The sequence below is a fragment of the Syngnathus floridae genome, chromosome 10, assembly GCF_059516105.1.
Source record: "Syngnathus floridae isolate MCC-2025c chromosome 10, RoL_Sflo_1.0, whole genome shotgun sequence".
NCBI classification, from domain to species: Eukaryota; Metazoa; Chordata; class Actinopteri; order Syngnathiformes; family Syngnathidae; genus Syngnathus; species Syngnathus floridae.
Window position 1 is genome coordinate 11,633,235 of NC_142422.1, and position 13,864 is coordinate 11,647,098.

The following is a 13,864-nucleotide window of genomic DNA, read 5'->3' on the forward strand; positions in this document are numbered from 1 at the left end:
AGGGATGGACAGATTTTCCCTTAAACATTTTCAGGCTTTTATTTACCATACATGTCACTAAAATATAATTTGTATTACATATATGACTGCTATTGCAGCATGATAATTACATGAGCAGCAATTTTAATTTACTACCTTTACAGAAGTCCTCCACACAGATGATAAAGTCAACATAAAGGCTGGATGTGCATAAATGTCTAAAATCTGGAATGTACTACGTCTCCTCTTGAGGACTCGCTTGGACCTGTGGTGAGATGCCACTGATTTTCCTGGGCACCCCGAGCGTCTCGAAGGAATGGCTCCGCACTCGGATGGCCCTCTTAGGGGGAAAAAAATTGAATGCAAAAAAATGCTTTCATGTGAGATCGACTAATAGAAATTGAACTGTCATTGAATGCTGACCTTAAAGTTCTCAATGAACCCCCCACTGCCTTCGGACACCCCCCGGACACTCTCAGCAGAGGGGACAGAAGAGGCTGACGGGTCTCCCAGCATGCATTGTGAACGAGTGGAGAGTTCTGCCTGCAGATTCTCCAGAAGTGCTGAGCGTGTGCGTTGCTTTATTTTTTTTTTATTTGGGGGAGGTATGATATTACCACCAAATGGAGCTCGTGAACTTGAGGCGGGATGAGAACCTACCTCCAGTCTGCTGAACTGCTCGGCTTTACAGCAGGAAATTTCCGCATTGATGAGCTTGGTGAGGAGGAATTCTCTCAGTAGGGAGTGCTTGAGACAAAAATTAGACTTTTTGAGCATCTCAACATTAAGAAACAAATTAAATATAATGATGTTTGGATTTTTACATCTGTGAAGACTGGAGGATCTGGAAGCACTGGACCAAATGGAGGAACGTCATCCCTAGCAGTGACAGATAGCTGTGACAAGTACTGTTAATACACTCGGTGGCCACAACACAATATGTAAGCTAAAAAAAAAAGAGACAGCACCTGATATGCACTTTGGCCAGCATCATTTGTCTTCCCGCTTTGGACCCTCCGGACCACGATGAAACAGTGCAGGAAGTGCGACTTAATCATGTCAGCTAAGAAAGTAGTCGGACCCTCCTGGTAGACCATCGCCACAATGTCGTTACCAATGTGTCTCTTTCTTTGCAACTGAGGTGACATTTATTTTTTGAGAAGGTAAGAAATCAGAAGATAAATACTCGAGTACAGTCGTTACATGTCGTCATTTTGCCACAAACTCTCTTGTTTGGCGCAGGGGCCAACCTGCTGTGGGTCGCCTTCGGTGAAGGGCAGTTTTGTCGCCACATGGAACATGACGTCTCTGCCGTGGAAGGAAGTAAAGACCGCCTCGCTCCCCGTCTGGCCGTGACAAACATCCAGACCTCCTCTGAAGCTGAAAACAGGACAATGGGATGAGATGTTGCACCGTGAGCGACATTCGGCCAATCACGCTTTACCCAGTGAAGCCTTGGAGTTGAACCGTGTCCCCCAAAATAGACAGGAACTCGGTAAAGCCTTCGCTTTCTTCATCGTTACCGAGGATGTCCTCCTCGGTGAACTGGTGAAAGTTCAGTTCTCCAAAATGTTTGTGGAAGCCCAAAACAAAACTTCCATTCTTACCTGATTCTCCTTCTGGTACAAAACACCAAACTTGAAATTGGACGACACCCTGTGCTCATCGAACGCTTTTATTAGTATCGGAGCCTTGAGGATGAGTGAGAAAAAAAATCCAAACGTTTCATCAAAATCAAGTTATTTTTCCGGTCATGTTGAAGAATTACCTTGAGGTAGGTGACTGCGTCAAACTTTGAGACGGTCACTCTGTCACACAGCATCTAGAAATAATTATTTATTTTGTGTTATTTTATTTTTCTTATTTTTTATTATTATTATATTATCTTATTTTATTTCCCGTGCCTGAGGCTACATGAGCTCAATTTGTAGAAGCCAGAATGACATTTAAAGGGCTCAAATGTATTTTGTGGATAAAATGTCTTCTGCTGGTACTGCAAACTAATCTGTGTACCTTTGCCAGTTCGACAGATGATGGAATACCGGGGAAAAGCGACAGGGAGAAAACTCCGTGCAGAGAACATTCTTTCATCCTGCGAGACAAGACGCACAATTGCGTTTAAAGTAAAGGTAAACATAAGCGATGGAAAAGCTGCTTTCACCTCAGTATGACTCGCAGCCGATTTTCCTCTTCCTCCAAACACACAGACAACACCAGCGGCCCTAAGGTCGGATCCACCGCCGTGAAGGAATGGTGATACTGGGAAGTGCAAGAAAAAAAAAAAATCCAACTCAGAAGGTCAGCATTGATCTGCTTTTACGAACGGAATCTGTGAATGAAATTTGTCTGTTTTTTTTTTGTTCTTGTTGATGTTGTAGGAAGGTGAACGAGGGTAAACAGTGGTTATAAAAAGTCTACACACCCTTTTTTGCGTAAAATCCCCATTTGTTCATTGACGTATGGGACCGTATGGAGTTATTTTTCTTTAGATGGAAATGTGGCCTTAGTCAAGGTGGAGGGAATAATGAACAGTTCAAAATTACAGTCAGTGTTAGCACAAAAACATCATGAAAAGCCCGCTAGAACATCTAAACTTTATTGGTTTTTTTTTTTTAATGGTCGCAGGCTTGCGCAACTACGACTCCCTGTAGGTTGAATGTTATTGGTTAACTCGGAACACAGCCACATTGTTACTATAAGTGGGTGTGTACACTAATGCAACTGCAATTTTTTTTACTCTACCTCTGGAAAAGATGAAGAAAATTAATTGAAATGTACAGGTTATATAACTAATTGTCTCTTTTTTTCTATATCGCTCAAAGCTACAATTTGAAAACGGGTGTGTAGACTTTTTATTGTACATGCACTGCAGGCAACAATACGTCACAGTTCAAAAGTTCAATTGGAATTATAAAGGACAGCAAGCGACTGACCCGCGAGCGGAAAAAGTGCCGGTAGATTTTGGCCTCGCCGTCCCTTTCCTTGAGTTCGTAGTCGTCTGCTGGGAGGCCGTGATGGGAGGAGGTGGGGCTGACATCTGCGAGTCTCTCCAAAGGCGGGTCGACCCAGTAGCGCCCCAGCTTCGAAGGGAGGATGATTGGCAGCTCTCCGCCTGTCGTCAAAAGCCGAGACTAAAATAGACCACGACGAGTTGCTTGATTAGGGAAACAAATCAACACAGAACTTTTTTTTTTCTCTGACTAAATGGACGAACCTTAAGCGGCAGAGGGAATTCACATCGCTGCTCATCGAGCCTGCTGCCCTGATACACCAAAGAAACACTGATGACAAAATCCTCTTTTGAATTTGATGCCACATTTCAAGAACTCACCTGGAGCTTTTCAATGATTTCAAACAACTCCGTTTCCTTCTGGCTAGCCGAGAGGACAGGCTTGCCGTCATCCAAGATGTCCGTCGTCTTGCTCTCGGCGGCTTCCGCTCTGCAGCAACAGGTGCAGCGAGCCACACAAGCAAAACCCTCATTGTCCTCCCTCGTAAACTTCGGTCAAAAGTGCTTCAATACATGAGGAATAAAGAAAGCCTTACCCTGCTTCATCCTTGGATATGTCCATGCTGGGAACCGGAAAGTAAGACGAGCTTCATCACAGGTGAAATGTAGTCCAATTTGAAACACTCACCTTCCATAAGTGCCAAAAGTGAAACTTCTCCTTCTGGGGAAGAATGTGTCTTCTCTCTTCCCTTCCTCCATGTTTGTACTGTACTGCAAGTTTGCAGTTTACCAGTTTATCAGGGCTGGCCAAGGCGGAATTAATTCACTCAATAATTCTGTCACTCCCCCTCCATGACCCCCCGCCACCCACTTATTTAAAGCTTCCCTTCACCTCCTTCTGTGCCGCTGTCACTCATGCCGCATGAACCCGTTTGCGCTCAGTCACGCGCAGGTGCAAGCAAAACACAAGCACGGCTAGTAAATAGTCGCCGCTTTCTCCGAGCTTCAAGACCGACTTGTGAATAAATGAAGAAATGACACATGAGACATTTTCTGCCGGACCTGTTACCCTTTGAGAGTCACTAAAGACCATCAATTATTGACAGCACGCAGTGAGGGTGAGGAGATAGACAGCAGGGGAGGGTGAAGCCGCTCTCCGAGCAGAGGTGCAGCCAGTGAGACACACGGTGGAAAGATAGCATGGCTTAAGGCACACCTGCACAACACAATAAGGAACAACTGATGGTTTCTACCTGATGTCATGTCACGCAACACTGCAGCCGCCATCCTAGAGGTGGATGCCGATACTTTTGTGGTTTTCCTTTTGAGTGTAGATCAATTTGTTAGCTATAAAAATGTAGTGTTGGGTTGCAACAATACAGGCGGGAGAGACAAGGACTTATTTTCTGACACCAACATTGAATTAGGTAAGATGAGACTAGATTTGTGATGAAAAAGGTGCAAATTGTGGCTTTCCCTGATTAGAAATGCAGGATTGTGTGATTACTTTCCCACCATGACAACCAGTAACAAGCATTGAGGCCAATGTAACAAGCTGTCAACTCTCCTGGATCAATGAGCATTTTTATTTACACTTGTCTTCACATGCAGGGTATCGTAGTTGTTTATGAAGACCACTTGGTCACCGCATCCAAAGTATGTTGTTGTGCTGTCAATTTAGTGTGACTTAGTGCCGGTCCACTGCAATGAAAACTAAAGTTATGAAGCTGTTGTTTCCGAGCAGTCTTGCACTGTAGCTCATATCCAAATATCCTGAAGGCCTAAAAATGTTAAGGCTCTGCTCTTGAATTGTTTGCTAGCCAGTAAATCCACCAAGAATAATCAACTGCTAAAGCGACAACAATTTTTTAAAATAAGAAATATAACCAATGACAGTTGAAAATTTTTATTTTGAGATTTTTTTACACTGTTCCTTTTTCGCCTGAAACAACGACGGCGTTCAATATCCCGCCAGGACAAGGGTTGTGTGACGTCAAGAAAACGGCTGAGTGGCCAAAAACTCTGTCAGTCAAGTTTTTCGCGCTTTCATTGGTCCAAATAATAAACAATAAGTTGCTGTCCCCGCCTCGTCGCATTGCAGCTAACGTTACCCACGGAAGTTGGGCGGTCGTTGGGGGTTTTCTGGCGCACCAAAAGGGAAAAACGACCACATTTACTCGCCCCCACCTTGAAGGTTTGATACTGTCGTGCATCGGTGGAAGAACGCTTGAAGGTAGGAGAAACGCGGCTTGTTTCACTCAACGAAGTTCGGCTTGCTAGCACCGCGTTCCGCCACTTTCGAGCGCTGAGATAGCCATCCGCTGTCTGTCAGCGCGCGTGGCTTCCTTTCACACATATCTGCTGCAATTCGAATTTCAAATTATCCTAGTTTGCATTCCGTGTTTAATTTGTGTTTTGCCACATCGAGCTGATTACAAGTGTTATGAACTTGTTCACTATTGGCATGCTTAATCGAAAGTGCGGAACACCAACAAGAGATAGTCTTTCTTCCTCATCCCCCCCCCCCCCCCGAAGATAAAAACATAACAATGCAACGTGTGTGTACGTTCTAGCAAGATGCGGGAGTGTGGCATGCTGGAGAGGGACCGGGTAGCCCTGCGGAGTGCTTCTCTCTGCAGGCAGCTGGTGGTGGATGAGCTTCTCGTTCAGTTTCTGCTTCAGGACAACATCCTCACCGACAGTATGGCTGAGGGCATCCTGGTATGTTTGTGTTTTTATCAGATCTTTTCACTGTGATGGAAATAGTAAACCTTTCAAAAGAGGCATCAGTGGATTTGAATGAATCATGCGTCATGTAATATGCAAAGTAAACACTGGTGCCCTAATAAACCGGCTACTGTGCATACAGAAGGGATGAGCCAGTTTTACTCTCATGTCTCCAATGGACATTTTCCTTAGGCCGAGCAAACGTCCCAGAAGCGAAGCTTGCGTCTGCTGCTCCTCCTTCCCAAGCGAGGGCCGCGAGCCTTCAGCAGCTTCTGCTCGGCGCTCCGAGAAACCGAGCAGCGACACCTGTGCGAGCTGCTCACGCAATCGCAGGAGAAGGATGGCAAAGAGGCGCAAGTGAGTGAGTGTTAAATCGGGCAATCCGTCAACGCTAATAATCTAAGTGACTTGTATGCTCACAGGGTTTCCAGCCTGATGAAGAGCGTGAAGGACGGGCAGGATGGCAGCTAATGCAGACATCAGAGAGGAGGAGAGAGGTGAGCCACCTGAGCATCAGTCTTGATACTCTTGTGAATGATTAAGTGGCCGGCGCGTAACTGAGCACAGTCACTCGCACAGCTGTGCCTTTGCTCGGACATTTGCTCCACTTACGTTGCTAAATGAAGTCAATAAATTGGCTGCAGTAAAGTGACCAATTATAAATGTTTAGTTAGATTATTTATTTCAATAAAGCTGCAATACAGTGAAGCCATGCTATTCTCAAGCGATAAGGACCAATGTCCATAAAAGGTGCTTGTATTCGCAGATAGAAGCCAGAAGAGGGCGGCAACAAAGAGGATCATAAAGCACGCATCTAGCATGTACACAATCATGAATCCATGTCACACCAAGAGAGACCAAAGTAATAATTTTGGCATTTTGGCCACAAAATCAGCTAATGTATAAAAAAAAAAAAAAAAAAGAGCAAATTTCAGGCAATAGTTTTCTTAATCCATTGTGTCATCGGTGTAGGCAACAATTGACTCCGCTTGGCAAATGAAGGCAGTCTACATTTGACAGGTGCATTGAACTCAGTCTGTCTTCCTTTCAGAGATATAGCGACTCCTCTCTTCCACTTGCCACCCAGGAAGAAACCGTAGCAAAACGAGCCAGGACGCACGGTGAGATGTGACGCATCACTAATGTTTCTCGTGTCAATATTTTTCTGTTTTTGTAGACACACTCTTGTCAAGATTCCGAATATGAGTGATTAAAAAAAACTTCTGGGACTACTCGAGATATTCTTCTCCTCAGTGGGTTAATTGTTTAGGTATCATATTACTGAAAGGAAGTGTGGGTGCCACACCTTGTGAGTGACTCATGTGCAGGCTTGTGGTAGCAACTTTGTCACCTTAAAGCTGCCGGTGTGATGTAACATAAGACATTTGTTGCTTACTCTTATACAATCCAAAACTTTTACAATTATTTAACTTGACAAGCTGGGTAGAATGTTTTTTATATTATGTTAAATATTATTCTATAAAATAATATTTATTATTTGCATTGAAGTGCAACATTTTGTGCATTGTTTTCAGAGTTTATGGAGTACAGCTTGGATGCAGATAGTCCCATCACCACTCCTGTCCTCCCTTGCACACATAACCTCTACCTCTCGCAATGCCTCAGGGTAAGGCAAGGACGCAGGCTGTTGCTCAGTAAAAGAAAGCAGATATATCTAAATTGAATGAATCATAGATACTGTTATACTACTCTGGTGTGTCCAGTGGTGGTCCTGGCGAGTCAGCAAAAGGATAATTAAGATTAACAAATTGAAAAGAAATAAAACATGAATCACGCAGTGCATAAATGAATTAGAAGACTTCCAAGAATAATTTTGGTCTTGTTTCCAATTGTGCTTGCTTTCTTTTATGTTAGGACTTAGCGAGTGAAATTATTTAGTGTCGCCTTCTGGCTTTCCTTGATGCTCCACAAGGGGGTGCTAATTACCCATACAAACGTCAACGCTTGACACGCTATGCATTCCAAAGTAGAAACCCATTTTACATACTATTTTGTGAAAAAAAGAAATAAATCTGAACGAACTGTTTATGCCAGAATCCACAACTGGTCTTGTCAATGATGTTCTGAAATTTTTTTTCAAATGTCCTGTAAAATAATCAGTTTCTCTGATTTAGAAAAAACATTTTGAGGTAATAGTTGTGTAATATGAATGCCCCTACCCCCTGTGTTGCAGTCCTATGTAATGACCTCATCCCCACGTGGTTTAGCCCTGGTGATCAGCAATATGACGTTTGACTCACACGACCTGGACCCCAGGAAGGGCGGCGAGGTGGACTACGAGGTGCTCAGCAAGCTTTTCACAGATCTGGACTACGCGGTGACACTCCACAGAGACCTGACGGCTGAGGTGACGCCGTCTCGCCCGCGCCGCTTCATCCTCCACCGCACCCCCAATTGAACATTTTGCCGTCTTTTTATTTTTCCCAGGAAATGAGAACCTGCATCGAGAGCTTCCGCCGGCGTCCGGAGCACCGCTCGGTGAACAGCTGCGTGGTTTGTCTCCTCTCCCACGGCGTGGAAGGTGCTGTGTACGGCACAGACGGCCAGCTCCTGCAGGTGTGCTGTCATCTTGCCCAACACTGAGGAAAAACTTGATGTTGACATCTAACCTGCCACCCACATTATGTCACATGTTCATATTTAGCTTCAGTGGGTGTTTGAGGCCTTTGACAACGTGCGCTGCCCGCTGCTGCAGAACAAACCAAAGATGTTTTTCATCCAGGCCTGCAGAGGAGGTAAGGAAGGCTACATGCAGAAAACGTTGGTATGCCACATATAAAGTCTTAAACAGATCAAATAGGGCTTGATGAGATGAGTAGCATCATCTACTTCTTCCACATTAACATTCCGAATCGGTCCAGTCTGACATTTGGTTTAACGCTGCGGCTTCCGTCTATGCATATGCAATTGAAATTGTGTAAACCGTTTCTTAAAAAACACAAATGTTACTTGCTGTTCTTGGAGCACGCGGAAAGAATTGCCAACTTTGTGTTTTATTTATCACTTAACTATGATAATCGGTGTCTTATTGATTTTATTTGATGTTTCATTCTTTTAATCATATGTTGGGGTATTAAGCTCCGGATGAAAACCGCTTTGAAGGTGGTTTTAAAAAGTCGAGGCTTCAATAAGGTATTTTCTATAAAAAAAAAAAAAATGTGCCAGCCTGTTCTAGATAGTCCCAAGGACAACATAAGTAGCCCATGGCTCTTCGAAAAATAGCTCACCACTCACAGTGTGATTTGCTAAAAAAAATTAAAACAGAAGGTCAATACTTAGGCTTATTAATTTAAAATTAACATGGTGCCCATTTCTAAATGTACAACATGTCAAAGTTCACCATGATGATTTATAAAAAAAAAAAAAAAAAAGTGTAGCCAGAAGTTAAAAACAAACAACAGAGCAAAAAGAAACACTTTGTTGTAAAAAAAAAAAAAAAAAACATTGCCCGGTGAAGTTAATCATCTTCGACTGTGCGGTCAATTAGGCTCAGCCCCGATGCCGCGACAAGGCTAATGACGCCTAGCACAAATCTGCCGACCCCTCGGGAGTCTCCGCAATTAGTACAGCGCGGCCCTCTTCGTACTCGCCCGACACCGCAGGTGTGCTGCCAAAATACCATTAGGTGTGCTCGTCCCCTTCATCTGCAGTCAGACGGAAAAAAAAAACATCTCTCACTGAAATGACAAGTGTCTTAATACAAGTCATTGCCGTCTCACAGAGGAGCTGGACTGCGGAGTGGAGCAGGTGGATGGGCCAGGAAGGAGCAGCTCACCCAGCTGTGAACAACGGGACGCTGGGCGAGAAGGTCCCAGGGGCGCCGGTGCCAGACAGGGAGGGGACTTAGGACTGCCCAGGATTAAACTGCCCCAGCGGTCTGACATGATATGCGGCTATGCCTCTCTCAAAGGTCAGACCATTTGTAAGTTTGTCCCTTTTTTGGATATTCCTTTGTGGCCTTAGCTGGGAACTTCACTTGCCCTGGGCGCCTTTCTTGCTGTGGCACATACCTTAGTCCATTAATTCATCCACTCGTTTAATTAAAAATACAGGCAATCCTTTACATTTGGATGCCCCTTAATTAGATTTAAATTCTGGGGGAAAATATTGACCATAAGTAGGGCTTGACGGATTAGTCAACCAACTGATTGAATTGGCTAATATTAGTGTTTTTTTAAAAAATGAATAATTTTAGCCATTATTTTTTTTATATTAATCGGCAAGTTAATCGACTATCGGACTATTCCAATATATTTTCAGGGGGTGTGTTTCAATGTCACTATTGTCTTAAGTTCTAATAGGTTAATGTGTAAACAAAAAAAAATAAAACATTTATTTAAAAAAAATCATCTGACTTTAGCAGATTTTGAAAGAGCTACTATTGGCCAATTAAATCAGTCGGGCGTCTGTAGAAACTCTTTCTGAAGACCAACTAATCAATAAGCGTTCTGGAATGCGCTCGGTTGCGGCTCAGCGGTTCCTCTGGGCCCGCTTGTCTCACTCGTGTTGACACCTTCCTGTAAACACATTCCGCAACATTACAGCTGTTATTTGTTGTCTCTCTGCTGGGATTCCCTTTGTTTCACAATCTTTCCAGACACCTTTCTCTCTTTACCATCGGCGCATGTACCCGACAAAACATTAAGCACAAACACTCGCGCTACGTGTTTGTTTGCCACTGCGTCGCGGTTGCCTTCTCATCGTGGTCTAGTGTTATGAAGCCGCTCGTGTTTGCTGTACTCTTTTAAAGGCACTGCAGCCATGCGCAACACCAAGCGAGGATCCTGGTTCATCCAGGAGCTCAACTCTGCCCTCCGCCTCCACGCCAGAGACACACACATGGCAGACATCCTGGTGAAGGTATATTTCTGCTTCCGTCGCGATCCGTCGCTGCCATCTTGTGACTTCGATATGTCATCGCAAAGTCGATCATTCGCTATTGGGGTCCGCAGGTCAACGGGCGGATCAAAGAGCGCGAGGGTTACGCCCCCGGCACGCTCCACCATCGCTGCAAAGAGATGTCCGAGTTCACCAGCTCGCTGTGCAAAGACCTCTACCTTTTTCCCAAATACCAGCCCCATTCTTCATAATGCACTCACATACACACACTCACGCGAGTGTGCTCACATGTCCCCTCATTCCAAGCGTATTACTGTCACACACTTTTGCATTCCAGCATTACAAGCTCACACACAGACACACACACACAAGCTTCCAAACATTTACCGTACTTTTCGGACTAAAAGTCGCTCCAGAATATAGGTCGCATTAGCCATAAAATGCACAATAACGTGAAAAAAAACATATAAGTCGCCCCCCCCACCCAAACTATAAAAAAAAAAAACGCGACTTATAGTCCGAAAATTACGGTACTCATTCACAATTTCTGCATTAATGCTCCCTCAGCAAAAGTCGGCATGTTTCTGTGTCGAGGGTGTTCATCCCTCTTCTGGGTATTATTGAAAAATGGTATTTTCTACACAGATCTATTTTTGTTTTGTTTTGTACAAATGTATTTTTTAAGAATTTTGTAAATTAACCCCCTCGCATTTTAATGTATTTGTTCAGCTTCAGCTTCGGTTGTCATGTTCCAGTGTACAGTAGTGAAAGGCAGAGGGCAGCATTGAGCAACAAGGTTGGTGCAGCAGTTTTTTTTCCCCTCCCTCCTCACCAAATAGGAGGTTCTCCAGCATTCCAAAATGTTTCCTACTCTCATGTCACCTTTTATTCAGTTGAATCCCTCTGACATAGCTTTTACTTGAAGATGTTTGTGTTGTAAATATTTCTCTTTGAACCGTAGCCTCCCACCTCCAGTGTGAACTTTGAACTTTACGCTAACGCTGACACCTAATCACGCTCCCCTCCGAGGGGGGTTACACGCATTTAGCGACACCCCTACTCAACCTTTTGGCGTTTATATTTTCTGTTGTGTCATCCGATGTGATACAGTGACCAATGTACATTTCGTGTCTTCCAAAAAGTTTCAGGAAATATGCAGATAAAAAAAAAAGAACTGGTTATTATCACAGTGTATTGAAGCGCTCCCCCCTCGACTCAGACATCCAGCATTTGTCAATGCTGGATGTTCATTGATGTTTCCCAGAAAAGCCACAATGAGGCAACGTGCGTTTGGTTACAGTGTTGTGGAGAAAGATACTACGAAGCAGTATTGATTTGTCACCAAAGAGGCTTTGAAATGTGTTCTTCTTGGATGTTGCGTTGTAACGATAGTAAAAGAATGACGAAGAGGTCACCGTGCAGAGAGAGGATGTGATTTGCTGCCAAACTCTTGTGCGGGGATGGGAGGGGGAGTTATTTCTGTCATCGCTAATGACTGCCAAGTCTTCCTGACAATAAACAAGCTAATGTTTATCAACAAGTTTGTTTCTTTTAGTTTTTTTCCACTGCTGTGAACAAGGCGAGTCAGAAAAGTTCCAGGACAGGTCTTCTAAGCTAATGCTAAATGCTATCCATCAATACACTCCAATACACTTTTATGGGCGAACCCGGCAGGTTTTGGAAGCTCGTGTTTTCCTTGCCCCGGTCTCATTGGTGCCAGAAATCGTATGTTGGATCTAATTAGCCTAAAGGCCTACATTTCCCACAATTCTTAGACATAAGCAGGAAGCCCTTGTGGTTTTGACCAAAACGTGTTAGCGGTTAGCCTGCTAGCTTTTACGCGCTAAAACTTGTCCATTTCTGTCCCTTGTAATTGACGTGGCAAGGCGAGAGTCACCCTTGACTCTTATCTTCCACTCAAAAGCTGTGCTGATCTCAAATCTACAGCAATGTCAACATTGTCAGAGGCATTTAGCAAATTGATTGGCTGTGAATGAGTTGAGTTGATGCCTGTGACAACCAAGCTACGGAGGATCCAGGGAGAATGAGAAGGAGAATGGCGCTAATGGCATTAGACTCCAGGGGGTTTACTCCAAATGAGAAAACTTGTCGTTTGGATTTGAAACATGACCTTTGTGACACCAGTCCCGGAACTTTTCTGACACGCCGCTCACATGCCCTCCTATGCATATGATCCGCCTTGTTGCTGTGTTTGTGTGTGTTGTTGCGTTACGGCGTGTCCTCGCCGCACTCAGGTGTAGTGTAACTAGCCCACCCGCTATTCTGCTGCGCTCAGGTCTCTCCGTGCCCCCGGACGACGTGTGTCATTCCCGCCGCTCAGTGATAATATTCAGAGTGTATCAGATGGAGGCCCAGGCCAGCTGTCCGGAGTCATTCCCCGTTGACGCACACACACAGTCGCATGCGTGTGCACGCACTGCGAGCGGCGGTCCGAGTAATACGTTTTCCTGTGGCCTGCCGTGGAGCTGTGAGATTAGGCTGATATGCGCCGGCGTGTGGACCACAAAGCGGGACAGGGTTAAGGGGGATCTGGATCTGCATGTGTCTGTGCCTTTGTTGTTGTCATGATGGTGGCACACAACACGCACACACATGTTCAAGGATGTTGTCTCAGCAGCCCGCGGAGCAACCTCCAAGGTCAAACGTGATCCATTCTGGGAAGCTGGCCGACCTTTGTGGTGTTGGTATTTTGGAACAATTTGCCCATTGGAAATAATACCAAGTCAATTACCGTGCATCCCTTCCAGGGTCAAACTCATTTGAGGTGGGGGACTCGAGTCACCTGACCTGACTAGAGTGACTCGGGTTGGCAATAAATTGAGGAAAAACAAATCACATTTGGAAATAGTGTCCCAGTATGTGACCTTTTTAGAATTTAAAGGGTTCACTGTATTCTGTCAAGGCGGTGTGAGCTCAATTCTCGGGCCCAAAAATATTTTTCCTCAGGAAGAGCATCAGTTGTAAAAACTCCGCCAAATAAATCCTGAAACGACTCCTTGTGGTGACCCTAAAAACAACAAGCACCCGTTAGCTTTTCCGCTTTGCACTGTCCGAGCTTCCATATGATTTATTGGCGCGGCATTAAAGCGTTACAGGGATTGTCCTCACATCATAGGCTGATAAGATGTGAGCTGTCATAGGGGTGTCATGTGTGCCTTCCTGCTCACGTTGCAGGGGCAGCCCTATGGGGGAGAAGGGGTGCCCTTCCATTAACCCCCCCACTCCACTATACACCGAACCCCCCTCTCACCCCCTCCAAACGAACTATGTCCATCCGGCATACACCTCTAATGGCCGGCTGGCAGGGCGGGTGCAACTAGTGTGTGT

At 44.7% G+C, this 13,864-nt stretch overlaps 2 protein-coding genes across 3 annotated transcripts; one reads left to right on the plus strand and one right to left on the minus strand.

Moving 5' to 3' along the window:
* Positions 1 to 63: 63 nt before the first annotated feature.
* On the minus strand, positions 64 to 3,914 carry rap1gapl (RAP1 GTPase activating protein-like). Its single transcript, XM_088388225.1, has 16 exons — positions 3,618 to 3,914; positions 3,526 to 3,552; positions 3,311 to 3,419; positions 3,194 to 3,241; positions 2,913 to 3,110; positions 2,141 to 2,238; positions 1,993 to 2,071; positions 1,748 to 1,801; positions 1,587 to 1,670; positions 1,424 to 1,524; positions 1,230 to 1,359; positions 948 to 1,115; positions 804 to 875; positions 640 to 726; positions 403 to 558; positions 64 to 319 (listed from the first exon to the last, which is right to left on the minus strand). Exons 1-16 carry the CDS (start codon positions 3,686 to 3,688, stop codon positions 215 to 217), a joined length of 1,587 nt encoding a protein of 528 aa, XP_088244351.1. The 5' UTR covers positions 3,689 to 3,914; the 3' UTR covers positions 64 to 214.
* A 1,104-nt stretch (positions 3,915 to 5,018) lies between these two features.
* On the plus strand, positions 5,019 to 12,056 carry casp2 (caspase 2, apoptosis-related cysteine peptidase). Of its 2 annotated transcripts, none has more exons than XM_088388236.1 (12): positions 5,019 to 5,162; positions 5,503 to 5,650; positions 5,849 to 6,013; positions 6,079 to 6,153; positions 6,708 to 6,777; positions 7,192 to 7,283; positions 7,851 to 8,024; positions 8,105 to 8,233; positions 8,322 to 8,412; positions 9,399 to 9,599; positions 10,428 to 10,537; positions 10,630 to 12,056. In XM_088388236.1, exons 2-12 carry the CDS (start codon positions 5,507 to 5,509, stop codon positions 10,765 to 10,767), a joined length of 1,389 nt encoding a protein of 462 aa, XP_088244362.1. In that variant the 5' UTR covers positions 5,019 to 5,162; positions 5,503 to 5,506; the 3' UTR covers positions 10,768 to 12,056. The 2 variants fall into 2 exon arrangements, with proteins under 2 accessions (XP_088244362.1, XP_088244363.1); XM_088388237.1 differs by having other exon boundaries at positions 9,399 to 9,587.
* The last annotated feature ends 1,808 nt before the right edge of the window (positions 12,057 to 13,864 follow it).